Source organism: Chinchilla lanigera, unplaced genomic scaffold (genome assembly GCF_000276665.1).
Source record: "Chinchilla lanigera isolate Chin_1 unplaced genomic scaffold, ChiLan1.0 scaffold00049, whole genome shotgun sequence".
Lineage (NCBI taxonomy): Eukaryota > Metazoa > Chordata > Mammalia > Rodentia > Chinchillidae > Chinchilla > Chinchilla lanigera.
Window position 1 is genome coordinate 15,943,422 of NW_004955450.1, and position 22,485 is coordinate 15,965,906.

The 22,485-nt window shown below is 56.4% G+C and overlaps 1 protein-coding gene across 3 annotated transcripts in view; it reads right to left on the reverse strand.

Annotated features, from left to right (window-relative positions):
• Positions 1 to 4,447: 4,447 nt before the first annotated feature.
• The window catches only part of Lipc (lipase, hepatic), a 114,581-nt gene continuing 96,543 nt past the window's right edge, over positions 4,448 to 22,485 (reverse strand). For all 3 annotated transcript variants that reach the window (XM_005393840.2, XM_005393838.1, XM_005393839.2), the window contains exons 6-10: positions 20,529 to 20,762; positions 18,968 to 19,210; positions 9,946 to 10,063; positions 8,485 to 8,715; positions 4,448 to 4,874 (exon numbers count right to left, since the gene is read on the reverse strand). In XM_005393840.2, the coding sequence (XP_005393897.1) occupies positions 4,766 to 4,874; positions 8,485 to 8,715; positions 9,946 to 10,063; positions 18,968 to 19,210; positions 20,529 to 20,762 (935 nt within the window). In that variant the 3' untranslated portion in view covers positions 4,448 to 4,765. The remainder of the gene's footprint in view (positions 4,875 to 8,484; positions 8,716 to 9,945; positions 10,064 to 18,967; positions 19,211 to 20,528; positions 20,763 to 22,485) is intronic.

The following is a 22,485-nucleotide window of genomic DNA, read 5'->3' on the forward strand; positions in this document are numbered from 1 at the left end:
TAACTTGTAACCATTTCTTAACCATTTCTTAAATGTAACTTCATTTCTTAACTTGTCTTTATGAAAATAAAGACAAGTTTTTAAATAAAGTGAAAAAGTCAAGTCTAGCAATGTAATAAAAAAAATGCGTGTTACCATGGCAAGTTTTATTTCCACAGTGCAAGTATTATGTAAAAAAAGAATGCAACCATAGGTCAGAATCAGGAAGGTCTACCAATATAATTTATATTATGAAGAAATTACAGAGAGAAAACCATATATTACTAAGGCTCTTTCTGAATGTCAGCAGCTGTTTCAGGTGAAAATAGAAAGCTACTTAAATATAATAAAGTTTACTCGACAACTAAGAACGAACAAAACCCCCAAATGAAACAAAAAATATAATAAAAGACACCATTACAATGTTTATAAAATAAACCATTACATTTGTAATGTAAAGACACCATTACATTTCTCTGTTTTGTTGTTTGTGTCTGGGATACTGGGGATTGAATGCAGGGCCTTGTGCATAAGAGATGTGTGCTCTACATCCTCAGGCCTTTTTGTTCTTTATTTTGAAACGGGGTCTCACTAAGTCCGCCAGGCTGGACCCTCTCCTCCTGCCTCAGCCTCCTCTGTAGCTGGGAGCGCCGGTGAGGCCACCATGCCTGGCAAGAGCTGCATTTTGTATAATCTGCAATTCAGTAGCAAGAGATACTTTAACCAAGTCAGGAAATCTGTATAATGGAAATGTTAGTCTTTTTTGACCTCAAAAAGTTCCAACTATTGTGCAGCAAAGAATACTAAGATTAAAATCAATAGCAACAGATATGGGAAAAGATTTGTAAAGTTGAAAGACAAAAGGTTAATATATTTTATAAACATAAATTTACAGACTAACAAGTAATAGCCAAGTATTCTAGCCAGGCACGGTGATACATGCCTGTTGTCCTGGCACTTGGGAGGCTGAGGCAGTAGGGTCGCTGTGAGTTTAAGGTCAGATTGGGCTACATAAAGAACAAGTTCCAGGCCAGCCTGAACTGCACAGTGAGACCCTGCCTCAAAAAACCCAACCAACCAACCAAACAAACAAACAAACAAAATAGTGTGGCCTATACGATTACAGTGTGTGATGCTGAGAATGATAAGGAGAGACTATCACTGGTTTATGTGTTCATGCTAGTGCACCTTCAGATCATTAATGTAGAATGAGCCCCCACCCACCAAGGAAGCCAAAGGTAGAACACTGTGCCCTGTTAGTTGAGTGACTCCACCATTTGTGCTGCACGTCTACACAATACTCTCTGTGAGGCACGCACAGGACACTTGGACTGAGGTTGTTTCCTTTTTTTTTTTTGTCTTTTTGAGACAAGGTCTCGCTATGCAGTTCAGGCTGGCCTTGAGCTCACTTTGTAGCCCAGGCTGGTCTTGAACTCACAATGATCCTCCTGCCTCAGCCTCCTGCGTGCTGGGAATACAGGCGTGTGCCACCACGCCCGGCTTGAGGTTGTTTCTTAGAGAGAGTGTCCCTGCTGGAAAGCAGGGCCCACTGTGAAACAAAAGAGACCAGATGGGGTCTCACGAAGTCCCCCAGGCTGGGCGAGCTCCTCCTGCCTCAGCCTGCCCACAGCTGGGAGCACAGGTGTGTTTGTGGAACACCGAAGCCTTGCAGAGGTGCGGGCACGCTGGCATACGTATAAGTCCAGACGCGCTTGGGAGAGGGCGGCTCGGGTTCTGCGCAGACGTCCCGCTGACCCAGTGAGGAGTGTCCCTGACTTGTGGGAGCACTAAGACCCTCACTGGCTTCAGGGCGAGTTTCGGGGCAACCTGGATCCCGCGTGCTGACTGGGAAACGAACCCCTCGCGGGCACAGATGTTTGCAGATGTCCGGAGCGGGCCTGGCTGGGCAGCGGGTGCTCGGCACACACCCGGCGTCCTTCGCAGCCTGTCCTCACGCGCGGCGGGACATCTGCACAGCGAGGAGCGGCAGGCCCCGCGCAGATCCCAGGGACGGCGCGCAGCCGGGGCGCCCTTCCCCAGGGGCTCCTGTGTCTGCTGCAGGGAAGGTGCCGCCGCGCCCGCTGCTGCCGGCACTGCCCCGGGCATTCGTCAAACTGCGACCTCCTGGGGCGCCCCGGAGCGCTGCACCTGAAGCTGCATTTCCACCAGTGACGCAGGACCCCGGGAGTCTGGGGACCCCGGCCCGCGTCCGCGCGACTCGGCTTGTCCTGGGGAACCGGTGGGCAGGGGGCGTCACCCCAGGTGTGCCCTGAGCGCGGCCGTGCGCGGTGTGGCTGAGAGGCAGCCCCCCAGGCCCCCAGGTTCTGACCCCTTTGGCCGGAAGGCACCTCCTGCACAGGCAGGGCCGCTGGAGAAGGAGAACTGGAACTGAGGAGCAGGAGGGTGTGATGGAGGCTGAGCCCGCCCCGGGGGAGCCAGGAGGGGCCAGAGCCCAGCGCACGGAGTGGGCGACTGTCTGCCCCGCCCCAGGCGCTGCAGACGCCAGCTCTGCCCCGGTGACGCTGGGCACCAGGACCAAGCTTCAAGTGCAAGGAAGGAGCCGGGTGCTCCACCAGCGGTCCCGCAGAGCTGGCAAGGCCCTGGGCAAAGCCAGCTGGGCACTGGCCTGGTGCCCATCATTTAAGGGGGAAGGCTCCACACGCTCAGTTGTCAAGATAAATAACATTTCAATGCCGTATTTTAAGAAACAAAATCTGTGCAAAAATCCATGAGGAATAAAATATCAACATCTTATGTAAAGACAGGATCGGTATTACTGATACTTCTTTTGCCTGAAGCTCCAAATGCTCCTGCCCAGCGTGACCCCAGCCTGTTTCACCAGAAGAATTAAATGATGCTGAGTCTGCGGGCAGCGGGGGAGGTGGCCTAGCCTCCAACAGGATGGGTTGATTGTTAAGTGACCCTCGTGAAGGGACACACAGCGCAAAGCTTTTCAAAGTCTCCGTGCCCAATGTAGTGGTGCACACCTGTAATCCCAGCACGTGTGAGGCTGAGGCAGGAGAATTGCTTCGAGTTCAAGGCCAACCTGGGCTACGTAGGGAGTTCAAGGCAGCCTGGACTGCATAGCAAGACCCTGCCTTAAAAACAAACAAAAAGTCTCCATGCCTGGGCCCTGCGCAGGCTAAACTGCACGTAGAGCGTGGGGCGATGACCTGGCGACCCGGACAACGGTGGCACACAAGGCCGGGAGAAAAGCGACGGCCTGGCAGGACCTCGAGGCCCGGGAAGGCTTTCTGGACTTCTCCCCGAGAGCCCTGGGAGGCACGGGGTGCAAGCAGCGAAATGGCACGAGTGGGCCTTTGTTAAACCCCCGTGCCGCTGGTGGGGAGGCCCGGCCGGGGTCCAGGCGGGAACCAGAGCAGCGCGAGTGGAGCAGGAGGAAACACTGCCGGGTTTGGTGGCTCAGCGTCAGGCCTGCTGTTCCTGAACCCTGGCGGGCCCTGCCCAAGTGCAGAGGTGAGCTGGAGCCCTGTCGCTGAGCCCGCGGGCGTGGGGCGCTCCTCCCTGCTGGTGACCCGGGACGCGGGCGCACCTGGCAGCCATATCATAGCATCGTTTCCATGTGCGCTCAGGGCAGAACTTGCTGGCTACAGCGCGTCTCGTTTGTGGACGGTCTGAGCCTTGATATCTAACTCTGCCTCGCTCAGCTCAGGCTGCTGTCACAAGAGGCCCCAGACCTGAAAACCTGGATTTCTCACAGCTCTGGGGGCTGGAAGTCGAGGTGTGGGCAGGGGAGGGTCGGGTGGCTGCTCAACGGCTTGCAGGGGGCCACCTTTCCATGTCCTCTTGGGCTGGGAGCAGAGCGCCTGGGTGTCTTCATCCACGGCCGGGGCGCTGACCTCCTGTGTGCGTGGCTCCATCCTTACGCGCAAAGGCACAACCTCCAAACACCCTCGCTCTGAGGATCAAGGCTGCAACATAGGAACTGGGGTGGGGGCATGCGCATTGGGTCGGTAGCAACTCTTTGAAATATCCTGTCTTCTGTTAGCTTTCGGTGCATTAGTAAAAGAGGAGACCTGTACTTATTTAACTGGAAACCTAGTAATTAAAACGACCAACTGCTCAGTTTTTACTGTATCGCTAGTCATTTTAATAGAATTCTGCTTGTGTGTGTTTGATTCAGTGAAGTAGTTGTGTGAACTATCTATTAGTTGAATTAGGATTATTTTTCTTTGAGTGAGCTGTATTGTGTTTTTAAAGGGTGTATGCTTCGGTACATACAGCTAGTGATTGTCTTTTTTTTTTTTTTTGGTTTTTCTCCAGTACCGGGAACCGAACTCACGACCTTGCGCTTGCCAGGCAGGCGCTTTTGCCGCTAAGTTAAATCCCCAGCCCCCTACAGCTAGTGATTAACGACAGTGTTGCTTTATGGAAGTGCTACTTAGGTAATAAAGAACTCTTTTCCCAGCGGGATTCAAAAACAGATCAGAATAAACTAGCCAGGACATATGGGAAATTTGATTTAATTATAAAAGACGTTGTAAATTAGAACAACAGTTCTAAAATGACTTTTACATTTGTGCTTATTTACATATATTAACACTCAATCGGAGATAAGAGTGGAACTTTTTAGTTGCACTAAGACTTGAAAGTAGTCGTATAATATAGTTTTAAAAAACTCAGTTTGTAGTAGTGAAATATACTCCTCTTTAAGCTTTATTGAAACTTTATGCCAGATTCTCTACATAATTTTGGTTTCCAAATAGGCAGTTGTCCCCTGTAAGAAATCCGATTCACTCGTTCTTTACCCCGGGTCTCATTTAGCTCAGCTGATCTTTCGCTTCAGTGTTTTAGAGTTTACTTCACATCTCACAAAGGTTTTCTCCTGGGCTGGGTGAAGTAGGTCATCCTTGTTTTCTGAGCAGAATGTCATTCTGAAGAGAAAACATAAAACAAGCAGGCATTAAGTTTGAGACGGGAGTGTTTCATGCTTGGTCAAATACTTCTCAAATTGTGTGGTGCGGGTGATGGATATTTTTGCATTAAACTCTTATGTTCGGAAATATCCTCATAGCTTCAGACAGACACAAAACCCGAGGCAGGGGAGGCCTGGCCTGGGGCTCCCTGGGGCTCTGCCCGGTGAGGTGTGCTGGTTAATGCACAAAGCCTGGACCGCCGTTCCCTTCCTCCCCTTCGAACGGCTCATGGAGAAGCAAGGGCGACCGTTCGCCTTCCCCTGCGAGGAGAACTGGCCCCCGGGTCTCCTTGGACAAGCTCTGGCCCCCCAGTTCTCTCGGCCCTGGGTGTGAGGCCCGTAGGTGTGCGGCCCGTCATCCTGCGCCCGAGTCAGGCCTAGCCCTGTCCTCGGCTGGCGCGGAGCCGGTCGGCCCAGCTTCTGTCTCTGTGGCAGATGCAGTACTGCTTGCTGTGCGGCGTATTCTTCCTTTGCTTTGCCTCTACAGCCAGATCTTTACGAATCAAACTTTCTTAAATTGAAAGGTGATAGGAATACTTCAGGGATGCAGTCTTGAAACACTCAAATGGTAGAGGAATATATAAAGCCAGATGTGAAAGGCGGACTTTGCCATCCCCCGTCCACCCCTCTGCTCCCTACATCCATGGCTTGGTTTACGTCTTTCTTGGCCCATTTTTATCATTTGCACGTATATCAGCATTCATATACAAACACAGCTTTAGAACAGAAGTGAGATTATACTGGTTGTATTTTCCACAAGTTTTCCTTTTCATCAACGAACAGTACTCAGAGACCTGTTTGTGTGAGTACATTTAAACCCATTGCATTCTTTCCACCCGCTGCCTGACATGCCATTGTACGGCTGTGCCACAGGGCGTGTTCTGCAGTGTATATTTTTTGTACACATATGTCATTTGTGCACATTTTTTAGCATGTGTACGAACACTCCAGAAATACTGCAGACCCATACAAGTGAAATTCTGGGGCAGGGTGTTACGCATATTTAAAATATTGATAACGTAAGCTCCATGAGGCCAAGGATGGTATCTTTTCTGTTCACTGCTGCTTATCTGATGCCCACAGTAGACATTAGGTCAATGAGATGTCTCTGAAAAACTTCTGGGATGTACCCTCCTCTTGGTAATTTTGAAGAACACCCCCTTTTTTTTTACCTTCTACCACCCCTCGATATTGTCTCTTTTAATTCCTGCCGAACTCATGGGTCACCAGTGATAATTTCATTGCTTTTGGCTTTGTACTTACGTAGTTACTATGGAAACTGAACACCTTCTCAGTATGTGTAGCCAATTACTTATGTCTTGCTACAAGGCCCAAACTTTCTGCTCTTGTTCTTCCCTTCCCTGTACAACCTTGCTCATCCCGGGTTGTGCCGTGGGGGAAAGGAAACCGCGTCCCGCTGCACCCCTCCCACCGCTGCACGAAGTAAATGACTCAGTCAGCTGTTCCCCGTGCGCTTGCCAAAGTAACTACGAGTGAGGAGTCAGCGTTTGCACCCCGACTTTGGGCTTTGGTTTGCAAAAGGTGCCGAGCAATTGCAGTTGTTACGATTTCCATTTATTGCTAATGTCTCAGAGGGGTGGGCGGTGAGGTCCGGGTGCTGGTTCTGGCTGCCACACTGCCAGACTCGTGTGCAGCCTGGGCTGAGGGTGGCCTGCGCCTGGGGCAGCGGCTTCCCCCAACCCCAGCCCCCGCCCCCACCTACCAGGCAGAGCAGAACTGCCCTTTGCCCGGATCCCCGACGCCCGGGTGATGCACGCTCACGCGGAAGTTTGAGAACCTGGCAGGGAGCTCGACCTCGGTGAATTAATTGTCTTGTTTTCCGATTAGGTCTTGGAATTGCTTTATCCTGAGAGCCATAGCTCAGAAATTTGCAGGGCCGGGGTTGCCCCTCAGCGGCGCCTGGTACTGTGTAGACACAGGAAGACGCTTAGAATTTACAGCTTGAGGAGGACGGACCCCCTCATGCACGGGCCTGCAGCGGCCTGAGCAAGGGTCGCTGCACCCTCTGCTAGGTTTGTCTGAGGAAAGCCAGGTGAGCGGGCCCGGACTCATGGGAGAAGGCAGCGCTGGAAGTAGTGCCCGGGCCACAAATGGGGCATCAGTCAGGTGAGCCCGAGGCGGCTCTGGGCGCGGACAGCCGCCGGCAAGGCCCCAAGCTGTGTGTGAGCCGGGCCGCGCGTGCCTGCTCCGTGTGGCTGCGGCGTCACAGGCGGGCGCGGGGCGGGTCGTGCCAGGTCAGGGTCGGGGAGCCCCGTCCGCTCCGATGCCCACGTGCCGTGGGGCCCTGAGCGCCAGTGTCCCCGCTTTTCCTGTCTCAGTCCCCCGGGCTGCGCACGGTGCGGGCAGCAGTGTCGTCTTTTACGCCCCTCTGCGGTGCAGGGCGCACAGACTCATGCGGGGGGCCGCTGCTCAGAAGGCCGAGAGCCCGAGGGCGGCCGCTGCTCAGAAGGCCGACAGTGTCTGCGAGGGAGGAGCGGCTTAGCTTCCCCGACTGGCCGGTGGAGGGCTCTGCTGGGACTCTGCACCCCCAGAGAGGAACGCTCGAGTGCGGCGGTGGCGGGGCCCGGGGGCATAAATCACCCCCGGCTGCCGGCAGAGGAACGAGGCTGAGGGAGGCGTGGGGTGCGGAGGGAGACCTCGGCCGTCTTCCCTCTCTCCAAGGGCAACCCAGAGAGCAATGGACTTCTCAACAAAGGAAGGAGAAGCCGGAGAGGTTTCCGGAGCGCAGAAGGGCGCAGACAGGGCCGGGCCAGGGCCGCACAGAGCTGCCCTGCAGTGGAGGGTGCAGAACGAGACCTGCACGGTTGCCATGGCAAAGTGTGCTGGCATCCCTGCTGGTGGCCGTGAGCCCCGGGGCAGCCCCCGGGCCCCTGGCACCCTGCGCCGCCCCCTTCTTGGCCCTGGGACTTGGGGAGCGGGGAGTCATAAACCCACACGGCTGCGTTTCTGAAGGGCTTCCCGCGGGAATTTCTCAGGGTTCCGATTAAAAAACAAGCCCCCCTTCCCGTGAGCACCGACAGCGGATGCCCTGCAGGTGGGTCCAGGGATCCTGTGTACTCCACAAGGTCCAGGGCGGCTTTGGCGCCTGGGATTGGAAAGGCCCGGCCTCAGGGCCTGGTGAGGGAGTTGGGCGAGTGTTTCTGGTAAACAGCAGACCGAGCTGCCGCATCTGCGGTCCAGGGAGGTGACTGGGGGGAAGAGGGGAAGGGGATTGGAAGGTGAGGTGCAGCTGGGCGTGGTGGCGCACACCTATAATCCCAGCACTTGGGAGGCTGAGGCAGGAAGACTGCTGTGAGTTTGAGGCCAGCCTGGGCTACATAGTGAGACCCTGCCTCAGAAAAGACTAAATACATAAATAAATACATAAATAAGTAAATGAGATGAGGTGCCAGTTCCCGTCCTCCAGCTGTGACTGTGGGGACTGGGGACAGGCTCTGCCCCCCTCTGAGGGTCCACGCTCCATCACTAGGACACCCTCGCACCCACTTCCTACGCTGAGTGAGAGCCCGGCGCTGTCACCCCGCCCGGCCCAGCCAGGTGCCCGTCACCTTTGCTGCGTCTCGCCGGCCTTGACTCGGATGGTCCCTAGCGCGAGGCTGAGGCCGGAGCTGGAGGAGCGCGTGTCCCCGCCCCAGGGCACCATGGCCTGCACCGTGTTCCAGACGCTGGTCCACACCGCGCCGCGCTCCCACCTGAGCTTGACCAGGACCAGCTCGCCCACATCCAGCTCCAGGGTGACGAGGAAGGAGTAGGTTTGATTACTGGTGATTCCCTTGCCCCTGGAAGACACAGAGGGAAGCAGGTAGCTGACCCTGGTTGTAGCAGTGATGATGCCGCGGCGGACCAGGGACATGTTAGGCTGCCGGAGGGACGCGGGATGTATTTTTTGCCCAATTTTGTGAACTAGTATTCCGCAGCCTAGTCACAGAGATGGCAGTGAGTGTCGCCGGATGAGAGCACGGAGCTGGGGAAGCTGCACAGAAGCTCTGAAAGGTAATCGTTATGTACTGCAAATGTACTGAGACATGAAAGACTGAAAGGAAAACATTTAAAAGTAAAAAAGGGCTGGAGACACAAGGTATCTCCGAGGCTCGCTGTTGGCACGGATCTAGTGGACGTTCTCATCTTGGGCGGCTTCTTCCCAGGAGAGTGTGGGCTTGGGCGCCGGCTCTGGCCCAGGTCTGCGGCCCGTGGGTGGCTGGGGGACAGCTCCCCGCCCACCGCTCCTGTGACCTCCCCGTGCGAATGTCTACACCGGGACGAAGCCGAACGGTCGGTCGTGCAAAGCCCCGTGAAGGGTGCGTCTGTTTAGAGCGGGATCTCAATGCAGACGGCGAGGCCTCCTTCACAGCTGTCTTCACCATCAAGACAGTGGGACGCCCCGACCCGGGCCGAGGCGCTGGACGTTGCACTTGCCCCCACGGAGAGCAACCCCGGGCGGCTGCAGCGGGCTACGGAGTCGGGGTGCCGCGGTGGGCGACGGAGGGGTCCCCAGACGAGCCAGAGGCCGTGCAGAGGCTGACGCCCGGTCTTCCTGGAGCTTGGGGTCACCCCATGGGCAAAGGGCCACCTCCAGAGCGTCTGTGTGAGGGTGGGGATCCCAGGAAGCGTCAGCTCCCGGGAAGCGGCGCCTCCGTGGGAGGCCGCCCGTGCCGGGCGCGGTGCGTGACAGCGGGCAGGCGGGCGCCCGAGACGCGCTCCTCCACGGGGAAGCGCAGCAAGCTGAGTGAGCAGGTCGGCTTCTGCCTGTGGGTTCCCAAGCGCAGCGGGCCAGCGTTGGCGGCTTCCTGTGGACACCGGCCCCCCCTCCGCCCCGCCAGGCTTCTTCCTGCACGGCCCCTGTCTGTCCCACACACGGCCCGGCACACAGGGACACGTGCACCCTGGGGTGGTGGCTGTCCCCTCAGACCGGCGTCGGGGGCAGCCATTTCGGGCGGGGAAGAGTGACTCATGTCTGCCCACTAGGAAACAAGCCTGGCGACCCCACACCCGGGGGCCCTCGCACTCACAGCGTGACAGGGACCTGCTGCATGTCCTCCTTGGTCCCGAGCAGCGACAGGGTGAAGGTCGGCTCCTCTGGCTTCTCAGTTTGGTTGATGAACTGGATCTTGAACTGGTAATGATAGACTGTCGCGGAGGGGCAGAGAGAAGGAGGTGAAACGGAATTTCTTCATTTTAAAATTGCCCATATTTTGAAATTTAAGAATTCAGGGGACCCCAAATTTAAAAGACCCAATGCAAAATGGGCATCTGAGCTGAATACACACTTCTCAGATGAAGAAAGACAAATAACAAATACATGTACGAAAAAATGTTCAACATCATTGGTCGTTGGAGAGATGCAAATTAAAACAACACTGAGGCTCCATCTCACCCCAGAAAGAATGGCTACCATCAGGAAATCAACCTGTAACAAATGCTGGAGGGACTGTGGGGAGAAAGGAACCCTACTCCACTGCTGGTGGGAGTGCAGACTGGTAAAACCACTGTGGAAATCAGTGTGGAGATTCCTCGAAAAACTAGGACTAGAGGTCCCATTTGACCCAGCTATTCCCCTTTTTGATATCTGCCCAAAATAATTAAAAACATCATACAACAGCAAACTATGCACATCTGTGTTTACAGTGGCACAGTTCATAATAGCCAACTCTTGGAAACAGCCCAAATGCCCATCAACCAATGAACGGATAAAGAAGATGTGGCTTTTATTTATGCAGTGGAGTACTACTCAGCTATAAAGAAGGATAAGCTTAAGACATTTCCAGGTAAGTGGATGCATCTTGAGACCATACTCAAGTGAAATAAATCGAACACAAGTGTGTAAATACCAAACTGTTTCTCTGGTGTGAGAAACTGAAAGTGTAAATAAGGACCAAAATGTATAACAGGTATTGTGAAATAGGAAGAAAATGTTCAAATGGGGCGGGGAACAAGGGATGGGGAAGGGGGAAAGGAAGGAAGGGAAAAGAAAAAAAATGAGAAAAGAAGGAAAACATGGAAACAAAGCTTTTGTAAATGGGGAGGGTGGGAGGGGTTGAAAGGAGGGTAGGGGGATGGGGAAAAAAGGATCAAGTTAAATCACGTACAGGTACAAATTCTCTATGATGGATGTGACCATTATGTATATTTAAAATGTACGACTAAAATCTGATTGAGAAAAATAAATAAATAAACAGCTGAAAAATTTAAAAAAAATGCAGGGGAAAAGTTTGGGTGGCTAGATACCGAAAGGTCAACAACACCTGAGCGGGTAGGATTACAAACGCTTTTTATCTTCATTTCCCCTCTCTGTCTAGCTGAAATATCCACACAGGACTTCCTCTGTGTCTATAATACAGTAGTGATAAGGGGCCGGGGTGTAGCTCAGTGACACAGTCCTGTCTTGGCATCTGTAGGTCCTGGGTTCAATCCCCAGCACTGCAGGAAAAAAAAGTGGTAAAACTGCAGTATGGCGTGTCTGGTGCCCGCGGACCCCTGGAGAATTTCGTGTGTTGGGCCAGGGCGCCCTTTGGGAAGTGAAAGCAGGTGAGAGAGACACCCTCCGTGGTACTCTGTCTGCAGGCCGACTGGGGGGTGTACAGAGCCCCAGCTAAGAAGCACAGGCCACAGACCACAGACCGCGTCTCCAGACGCCCGGCAGTTCCTGGAACCAGCGCTGGGTGGTGGAAGGAGTGCATTTCCCGATGCAAGCGCAGTGGACATTGTTCTGGAACGCGGGCCGGGCCCCACAGGTCCTTCTGCTGGGGCACTGGAAGAGCGGCCAAGTGCAGCCCGCGTTTAACCAGGAAAGCGCAGCACTTGCCGGGAGGCAGGTGTGGCAGGACGCTGCCCCCCGCGCCGCCTCCTTTGCTCATGGTAACAGCCCTGAGATGTCACTGTCATCCCCATGGTCCGAAAAAATACCTGGGCTTGGCTAGGGGCAGTGACTTGCTGTCTTAGTGAACCTTTTTCTTCTTGCTGAGTCCAAATACCCAACACCCAAAATGAGAGGAGGAGAGGTTTATTTAGCTCACAGTTTGTAGAGGTTTCAGCTGACTGGCTCCAAGGTAGGGGGTGTGGCAGAGAGGACTGCAGAGGAGAAAGAGCTCATGATGGGCAGAAGGCAGCAAAGCAGCAAGCAGCAAGCAGCAAGCCCTCTTTCTGCCGCTTGCATTCTCTTCAGGTAGCCTAAGGGTGGGCATCACTCACCCCCAGCATGGGGCAGTCTTATCCCAGCACTGCACCTTGGGTCATTCCCAGCATCACACCCTGAATCTCATCATCACACATCCTCCACCTCTGAAAAGCCCCAGCTGTGACGGCATGAGGAGGCTTTGGGGGACATCTGGACACAAGCCATAATAATTGCCAAAGCTCACAGGGCTGGGTCTGCCCTTTCTGCTGCCCTGCAGTGCTGGGCTGTTTTCAGAACTACCCCGCCTCAGGTTTATCCCAGCCAGGTCTCTGCTTGGACTTCAGTACGACGTGTCCTGACACGCCAAACCTGACAGAGTGAACGCCAGGAGCCTTAGGTTGAGATGGGTCCTGAGATCACGTCTGGATCTTGGGAAGACGGGCGTCTACCTTGGACCAAGAACAGGGGATTTCTGGTTTCCTGTCATGTGTTTGCTGTGGAGTAACCCGACAGTTTGCTTGGAGTTGGTGTGTTGGGATTGGGACCAACATCTATTGAGATGGGGGCGCTTCTGAGGACTTGAGTCTGGGAGCCGGGGGGAGTCCTGCTGAAGAGCTTGGAGGGGGTGGCCTGCGCCCGACCCGCTGCCCCACATGTGGGAGTCCCATCTTGCCGGTCACACACCAGCCCTCTACCCCAGCTTCCCTCCTGCGCACCTGCGAACTCGCCGGGGACTCGCTCTGCCCCATCCGTGTGTGGCCCATGCCCGGCTTCCAGACTACAGCCGGCCACGCCTGCCCCTGTGTCTGCAGACGCCGTCTCTGCGGTTGCCTGAGGGGCTGCAGCTGCACATGCGTCCTGCTGACCCCGAGTACCGGACACTAGGAGTCGATTTCTAGGCTAAGTTTTCACCGTGGCCAAGAGCCCCGCACAAAGGGGTGCTCAGATTTTCCAGGCTGGAGAAAGTAGCTCAACGCCCCCCGGGACTTCACAAGAGGCAGCGGGTGGGAACCAGGGGCGGGCTGCACACCTGCATCCCAGGAAGGGTCCCCGGACCGGGGGTGCCCTCGGGCGGCCACAGCAGGGAGAGGGACCTGGATCCGTCATCCCAGGGCCTCGGCGGAGGTCTCACACCATTTGGGGTTGACAGGGAAGACTGGGGCCCTGGAACAGGGTTATAAAGACACAGGGTGCAGGTGTGGGGGACGAGGTGGGAGCGTCCAGCACCCATGTCCAGCCCAGCCGAATGTCGTGTGCAGGAATTGTGTCTACTGTGTGCTCCGCCCAGGGCTGGCGGGACAGACGCGTGAAGCTGTGTAGCGGGCGCAGTGCAGGGCGATCACAGGGGCCGGCGGTTACCCGTTTATTTCTACCAGGTGCCTCTGTGTCCTCAGGTCACCCTTACAGCGCTTGACACCATTATCTCCTCGTGTTAGAGATGAAGAAACAAGCACAGAGGAGGGAAGTGACTTCTGGAGGATCACAGAGCTATAGTAAGCAGCATAACCGGGATGTAGGCCCAGGCAGCCTAGCTCCACAACCTGAACTTTTAAAAGTTTGTATTTGGAACCAATAGCTTTCTGTACCTTAAGGAAAAAATTAAAATGTGAAAAAGAGTTTTAAATTTAAAAATGCCATAACGGGCCAGGCATGGTGGCCCATGCCTGTAATCTGAGGCCTTTGGAAAGCTGAGGCAGGAGAATTGCCGTGAGTGTGAGACCAGCCTGGGCTATGTAGTGAGTTCAAGGCCTGCCTGAACTGCATAGCAAAACCCTGTCTACCAAACCCTCCTACCCAAAAAGACAAAAAAAGACAAAAAAAAAAGCCATAACTATTGTTTATTTATTTAGTATTTCCCCTTTTTTTGGGTACTGGGAATTGAACTCAGGACCTTGCACTTGCCAGGCAGGTGCTGTGCTGCAGGACTATATCCCTGGCCCCTAGTTATTTAAATTTTTTATAACAATGACTTATTTAAAAACAAATGAGAAACACCCTAAATATTTAGTAATAGAGGAATGACTATAGTCTAATAATGACAATTCCTCTGTCTTTCTGTCTGTCCTTTCTTTTTATTTCTTTCCTTTGTTCTCTTCCTCCCCTCCCCCCTCCCTCTCCCTCGCCTTCCCCCTCCTCCTCTCCCTCTGTGTCTCCCTCTCCTTCTCCGTCCTTCTCTTTGAAATAGGATCTCACAATGTTGCCCAGGCTGGCCTTGAACTCCTTCACTCAAGTGATCCTCCTGTCTCAGCCTCCTGAGTAGCTGGAACTACAAGCACACACCACCACGCCCACCCGGCAGTAACTCTAACAACCACCATTTACTGCTTCGCTGTGTCACAGACACTGGGCGGTTTTACGTGATTGCTCCCATTTCTTCACAACTCTATAAACTTCCCGAGAGACTCGCGGTACCTCACGGAGGGGGGAGGAAGCCGAGGGCCCACATCACCCGGCGCTCACCAGCCCAGCCTCAATCCCAACCGAGTGATCTACTCGTAGGAGGCCATAAAAAGGGATTTCTGGAGCAACTCCGATGTTCATGAATGAAGTGGAAAACAAAAAAGAAAAAAACAACCCAGTGGAATACGAGGGTTTCCAGTATGAGGCCAGCTCTACAGAGCAGACTGTATGAAAGGGGGGAGTTCAGAGAAATACAGACAGTGCCTGCTCTGGGGAGCAGAGCGACTCCATTCCCCTCTTCATGCTTTTCTGCCCATCCGTGTTTTCTGCGGTAAGCGAGAAGTTTAATTACAATGGAAAAAGGAGAAGCTTTCAAAGCAAACAAAACAGTCAGGACCAGAAGCCGCCGTGTTGGCCTGCAGGGGCGGGCGGGCTGCTGGCTCACGGGACCCCTCACCTCGGCCTTGGCCCCGGGCGTCAGTGTCCACGTGACACCCTGACAGTGGCCGTGGGGTCACATCGCTGGCTTGTATCTCTGCAAGGCTGTGGGGCTTGCTGGGCACCCAAGGGGTAGCGGTTGGTGCGTGGTGCGGAGGACCACATCGCGGATCCCACGTGGACAGGAAGCCCAGAGACGCCCTGTGTCTGCTGAGATCCACCACGTGTCAGGTTATGCTCTAACTTGACTCTGTGCTTCTCTGCCCGGCCCGAGCCCTGGGCCTCCTTGCTGAGTAGCTTCTGGCAAGATTTCCCTCGCAGGACGTCAGGGTGCGGGAGAGAAGCAGGGACTTTGCTCACCAAGTAGTGTGCCCAAGACCAGCAGGAGCGCCTCGGCCTGCTCAGTGGCCCCGTTCCGGACCCCGCTGTCTTGCTCCTCCTATCTAGCCGTCAGGCTTGGGGTGCCGCCACAGCCCTGCAGTTTCTGCACGGCCGCCGCCCCTGCAAGGAGCACCCACCCCTCTCTCTCCCTCTGCTGGGCATGAGGAGTGCTGTTTCCGAGGGGCCCGGGTCTGACCTGGCGCTGATGATCCTGGTGAGTTACAGCTGGAGAAGCTGAGGTTTGGAGAGCCCTGGTTGCCCAGCTGGTTAGAACGGGGACGGAACTCGAACCCAGGCATGGGAGACGCCGGGTCCCTCGGTTCGGGAGGAGGACGCTCCCGTGGAGCCTGGGAGCCAGGTCTCCACCATCACCAAGGTCCGACAGAGCGCTGCCCGTCCGCGGCGGTGTCACCGTGAAGGGGCGGGTCTGCGAGGAGCCGAGCGAGTGTCGCAGTGACAGTCCCAGGTTCCCGTGAGTGGCTGCGCTCCCGTTGCCTCGTCAAGTGTTTAGTGAGGGTAACGAAAACGACTTGGAGAAAAGGCTTGGGATCCTGTGACGATTCCAACACGGCCCCGGCAGGCGGAATCCCTGCAGGTCTGACGAGGGCAGCGGGAGCAGAGACCCGAAACGGGAAACCCCGATTCTGACCCTGTGGGTTCTGCCAGAGAATTTTCATGAAGGAAAAACTAGGTTTTTTTTCCCGCGGCACTCGGTGAGCTTCGGGTTGAGAAACTTATAAAGGAGAATGCTTTGTTTCTTGTTTCTTTTTTTATCAAAGGACAGATGGTCCAGGTTCAGTAGATACTGGCTCTGGGAGACCTGACGGCTCTCGGTTCCCCTCAGGGCGGGGGCTGCCGGCCTGGGACTGCAGGGCTGAGAGCTGTGTCTTCTCCAGGTGCCCAGGCCTCGGTGCCGGGTGCGAAACTCCTCGAAACTGGAGACCCTGGAAGCTTGGGGCCCAGGCTGTGCGTCCCCAGTGAAGCTGCTGGTGTTGGATGCAGTTGCAAGGGGAGGAGAAGGGACAAGTGCTTTGCGGTGCGTGTGCGTGTGCGTGTGTGCGTGCTGTGTGCATGTGTGTGTGTGTACACACGTGTGTGCATGCGTGTGTATGTGTCTGCGTGTGCACACGTGTTTGTTCTGGTGACCATGTTGGGCTGTAACAGCGTGGTGGTGCACGGTCCCCTGCTGGTCCCTGCTGTCCCCAGTGCAGACAGAGGAGGCCGTGTGCATGGCGGGCAGGGCTCTCTGCCGCCAGCCTCCAGCCACCAGCTCCTCCTTCTGGGGGTGGGAGAGTGCGTCCCAGGCAGAGGGGCAGAGCCTGACCTCGGTCCCCTGCCGTGCGGTCTTGTTGGCGTCCGCCCTCGTGCCCACTCAGGAGCTCAGCTCCCCAACGGGGAGGTGGGTTGGAGTGTGCTCAGGGGCCGCGGGGCCCGTGTTCGGTGGTTCGCTCCCTGTCGCTCTGTTGCCGGGGCCCAGGTTGGTTTAGTCACCAGGTGGAGGTCGCAGGGGCTCCGCCTCCCCTCCGGCCTGAGTCCTCTCCCTGGTGCTGGAGCAGCTGGGGCAAACCTTCCGGGGACGCAGCCGAGAGGAGCTGAAGCCAGAGTCGCAGCGCTGCGGGCTGTCGTCTCACCAGCCGGGGTGACAGAGATGCCGGTTGGCTGGAGCCAGACGAGGCACAGGCGAGCGCTGGGGTGGGGTGCACTCGAGGTGGTGCCGCTCGGGGCGCAGGTGCGCCGGCCGCTCACCAACCCGGCGGCCCGGAGGCAGGCTCAGCCTCTCGACGCCCAGTGTTGGGGGGAAGGTTTAGCACCCCCGTCTCCGTCTGTCTCTCCTCAGCGGCTGAGGGTCGGATGAGAGCCGGGCTGACGGTGCGGCCCACCGGCCCAGCTGAGCGCCCCCAGGGCCCCAGGGCCTGTCCCGGCTCTCGCCAAGCAGGACTGAGCCTCCCTCCTGCACTTCCGTCACGGCGGGCTCTGGGCCCGGAAGTGGGCGCCCGGCGCCCCCCTTCCCTTCCCGTGAGCCTGCTTCTCAGCCCCCTGCAGCCGCTGCTGAGGCCGCAGCAGTGTTCACGGGGTTTCGGCGTGGCGTTGCAGGAAACAGCTCCTTTGATGGTTTCCTCAGAATGTCTTGGAGGTCAGAGGAACTCGGGCCCAGTGAGTCATCTATTGTGCAACCTAACCAGAGGCGAAGTTCTTCCTGCCCAGCCCGGCCCTGGCCCGAGCACGGCACAACTTGCTGTCCTTGGGAGGGTGCATGAGGCCGCTGGGAACCCGCGAGCTGGGTGTGCCCGCTCTTTCAAGGGTCCACACATACCATCAAAACGCCAGGGGTGCCCGAAAGAGGGCCGAGGCCAGAGTCGGGTGGCCCTGGGCGCGGAGAGGGGAGCTGCGTGGCCAGGGCCGGAACGCCAGGCTTCACACCGCACCCTCCCAGAACCGCGTCCGAGGATGGAGCTGGCGCGTGGCCGTGCTCTGCGGTGCGGCGCCTCGGAGCTGAGCCGTGCCGGGTCCAGCATGGCAGAGAAGCTGCACTGGGGGTCTTCTTTAACGTACAGCGTTTAAACTGAGATCCGAACGGCTGCCAAGCGGTGCCACCTGCAGACCGAGCTCGCGGGTGACCACACTCACTGGGCTTCCTCCGAAGCCCCTTGCTGCGCCTTAGTCCGCCCCCCGACCCCCCGGACAGACGGGCGGGGACCGACGGGAGGGGACCAACGGGAGGGGACCGACAGGAGCGGACCGATGCGCCCTTGTGCCCGCCGTTTCCCAGACGCCTGTCTGCTGCGCGTGTGGCCCCGTCGCTTGCTCTTGGGTCTGCACAGCTCACACTGGGGACCCCCGGCTGCTCACTGGGTTCAGGCAAGCACAGGTCTCCCGAGTCAGCCCTAGTCCATCTCCTCGCAGGTGTGCCCAGCGGTCCTGCTTCCTCCTCTCTACAGCCAGGGAATGGCCAGCCCTGCCCACCTTGCCGTGCGGGGGTCGGAGGTGTCCCAGTGTGTATAAAACGTTGGGAGTGCAGCGGGCGGGACGGCCCGGTTGCTGCTCCCCAGACCCGGGTCTGCGCATCCTTACAGCGCGCTCAGCAGCAGGGTCCTCTGAGCTCTGCCCAAGGTGGGGCCCGGGGAAGCTGAGACCCGAAATCGCCCCGAGCTGTGCAAACGACTGGGTCGATGTGTTCATGGCGGTGGGGGTCGGCCCAGCACCCCGAAGGATTTAGGCTTCCACCCGCCTCCCTGCCGCTCCCTGCCCGCCTCCGCCCAGGATGTGGCCTCGGCCCTTCCAGCAGTGTGGCGGGCTTGCTCTCTGCCGGAGCCTCAGGCTCTGGCTGGCAGCTCTGTGTGACGGTGACGTCCTGAGGTCACTGGGTTAGACCCAGCGTGTGGAGAGAAGAGCAGCACACGTGGACGGGAGCGCTGTGCTCCATGGGGCCCGAACTCAGGCGGGGAACTGGGTTCTGGCCTGCACTGGGACCACGTAACGGGGTGGTCCAGGTGACCGGGGGGACCTTCTGCATCTGATGTCCTTGGGGCCACGGCAAGGGGCACAGAGGCCAACCCAGGGGCTGTTCCAGAAACGACCAAGGCTTCTCTTCCTTGGCACGGGGCAGCCCATTCTTGGACAAGCAGGTCGGCACTGTGGCTGCCCGGGGCCTGCAGTGCCGAAACCCGGGGCGGATGCGGGGCCCACGCGGCACTCACCTCGGAAGGGCGCCTGGGCGCGGGTCAGCAGGAAGAGGCTCTTGCTCTTGGCCCGCAGCGGCTTGCGAGCGTGGTAGCCCAGGGAGTTGCAGCGGCCTTTCCTGCAGTCCAGGCACAGGCCCTGGCTGAAGCTGCCCATGCCGCTGCACTGGTACCCGGTGCTCTGCGCGTCCTCGTGCAGCAGGGAGTCGATGAAGAGGTGCACGGCCCGCTCGTGGGCGCACTTTATGGTCTGGGGGATGGCTGGAACACGGGGGGCGGGCACGGCATCACCCCACCGCCTGCAGCCTCAGCTGGAGGGCCGCCTGGTGTCTCAGCCCCCAGAGAGTTAGCGGTGGCGCTCAGGGGGTGGGTAGACCCGCTAGGGCTCATCACGGATGGAAACTAAAGACAGTCCTCCCTCTGGGCCGCCTAGCATCGGGTGAAGCCCTGGGGACAGTGTGGGACAGCAGGTGTCTCCTGGGTGCCCGCATCACTGGGCAAAGTTCCGATTATGTAAGAAAGCAGGGCAGTAAAATCCCCACAGTGCTATCTCCTGAGTGGTTAAGAATGGCCAGGTGCTGAGGCGGAGGCGGAGCTGGTGGAGCAGATTGTGTGGGACACGGCTTCCCCTTTTTTCTTTTCTTTTTGGAGTAGTGGGGATGGAACGCAGGGGCACCCTACAACTGTGCTGCCACTCCCGCTGTTTTTAAAATTTTTTATTTCTAGACAAGGGCTTGCTTAGACTACCCAGAGGAGGCTCGAACTTGTGATCCTCCAGCCGCAGCCTCCCGGGTGCTGGATTACAGGCGGGCACTGCCTCACCTGCTGGTGGGTTGTGTCACTTCGAAGTTTAGCAACTGGCAGGGCGGGAGGGGCGGGCCAGGAGGAGGGCTGACAGTGATGCAGTGGATGAAAGAAAAGAAAGCCGGGCCAAGGCGTCCCGAGCAGGCTGTGGGGCTGGGGCAGGGGCTGAGGCTGCAGCCGGAGCAGGGTGGACCCGGGCGGAGGGGAGGTCACCGTGGTGTTGGGGGCGGGGACGGTGACGTCGCTGTGGGAGGGGTGGGAGGTGGTGCGGCTGCTCCCGGCAGCCTGTTCTACACTGGAGTGACGGTGTGTGCGTGCATCCTCTGGAAGGCTCGGCTGCCGCTGTTTGTTTTGTCCTTCGGCCCTGTGTGCTAATCTTCCGGCTTGGGGATTTGAGGGGGAGGTGGGTCATGACCCAAGGGACATCACGTGAAGGACTAGCCCCATTCTGTGAGTCAAGGATGGAGAAGCCAGGCCCTGCTAGATTGGGCCCTGCTAAAGGACGCAGGGGCCTCTGAGCTAAAAACTTCCAGAGAAGAGAGAGAACCTCCAGCGCCAGGACTCTGAAGGCCTTTGTGGGGACTCGGGGCAGGGGAGGGAAATTGCGGCCCCTGACGCTGGCCCTCAGCTCCTCCACTTGCCCTGAGCAGTGCCTGCCCCAGGACCACCGGCCTAGGCCCCACGGATGGGCTTGGGGACCACACCCGAGCCCACTTGTCCCAAGCCCCAAAGCTGAGGTGGGTGTCCCGCTCCCGGCCCGGGTGCCTCCCCTCACCGTTCAAGCCGTGCTGCGCCAGGTGTTTGTAGAGCTCCAGGAAGTGGCAGCCGGGCTGGAAGCGGCCCCCGTTGGGGTAGAAGTCGTAGTGCGCGATGGGTTGTTTGATGCCCACGCTCAGGCCCATGTGCTCCCGGGTGAAGGTGTGGATGGCATCCACAAAAGCGGCGTCATCCAGAGAGAGGCGTTCTCTGGGGGACATTCCCTCAAACAGAGGCCCGGCGGCATCCAGCCCTAAAGGGAAGGCGAGGCGCGGTGAGGGGCGCGGAGGCCGGCTCTGCCACGTCTGATGTTATCACGCATTGATGCGCTTGCCGAGGAAGCAAGACGCAGGGCCGCCTCTCTCGCTGGAAAACCCTGCCACAATCTTCGTACAGTAAAACCGCAGTCACTCACAGTGCTGAAAATGAGACCCAGGCTGGGCCGTGTGGAGGGCAAGGAGGTCGTAAAGCTATCTAATGGTACAAAGGTGGTTATGGGATGCTTGATTTATTCAAGCAAATCACTTGTAAGTACCTCTCAAGCCACTTTGAGGAGCATCTGTTTGCATAAAAAAAAAAAAACAAAACCCAGTGTGCTCACTGTCCCTAGTGCTAACCTACCTGGCAAAGACAGAATTTGTTTGCGGGCATCTCCTGTCATTTCCCCAGCATGCTGGCTTTTCTGGGGCACTACTGTCATTTTGCTGGACTGTCCAGAGCGGCCACTGCTCGGGTGAAGACGCAGTGAGCAGACAGGGCTACTCAAGGCCGCCCTGGCTGCCTGGGGCGGGTGGTGGGCATCTAAGGGTTAGAGCCTGGGCCAGGCCGGTCCACTGAGCCAGCAGGGGAGGACGAAGAGACGGACGATGAGGAGGGGCGTGTGTGTTTGGTTTCAGTGTCTGCCACTGCCCTGTCCTTCGCTAGTATATGAAGAATTACATTCCTCCTGGGGGAATAGGCTGTATTTTCTCCAAATAAGACCTAATCAGAAAGTAACCCCTAGCAAGAATTTTCAAGATGCTTCTGATATAAGCCCTGCCCACCAAATAAGCCCAGGTTAAGGTCCTCAGTCGGACAGACACATTTAGTATGTCCTTTGACACTCAGGACTGGTGTATTGAAATATAAATAATAATGTTATTAATATAGAATTAAATAATAATATTTAATTAATAATGTTAATATAGAATTAAATAGAATACTAATATTATTGACATTAATACCTAAAATAAATGATGGCATAAATTATAACTAAGCATTAGTAAATACTCAGGCAGGCACCTTGGGACGAGAGGCAAAGGCCTGTGTGAAGTGGTGACCTCGAGGCTCCTGGCCGAACGACCACTCAGAGCGCGGACGCACGCGTGGCCAGCGTGCGGCTTGGGGAGGAGCACGTGCAGCGTGTCGTAAATCAGTGCCCCGTGGGGGGGGCGGTGCGCCACGAGCGGCCGCACGGCCAGGGAGCGCACGTGTGAGGACGGCGCTCTGCTGGACACGAGGGGTCGGGGCCCACGACTCCATGGGAAATGGAACGGCCAGAAATTCAGGCCGGAACTGGGGTGTGGAGAGGCGTGATGAGGTTCAGAAGACGGTGACAGGACTGCGTTTGAATAAATGTAGATTGCTGTCCACGGAAAAATGTTAATTGTTGTTCATGGAAAAATAGGACATCCCCTTAAAATAAGCCCAGGGTATCTTTTGGGGCAAAAATTTATATAAGAACTGGTCTTGTTTTCAGGGAGATATGGTACATATCACATGTTGCTCTCATGTTAAATATCTTTTTTAAAGTGAAGGATGATAACAGAAAGTAACAGAAGTTTTTAAAAATGTTCTGATTTAACCCATTATTTATTACGATTTTTTTTTTGGTTTTTTTTTTTTCTGGTACCGGGAATCGAACTCACAACCTCGCGCTTGCCAGGCAGGCGCTGTGCCGCTGAGGTAAATCCCCAGCCCTATTTAGTGTGATTTTT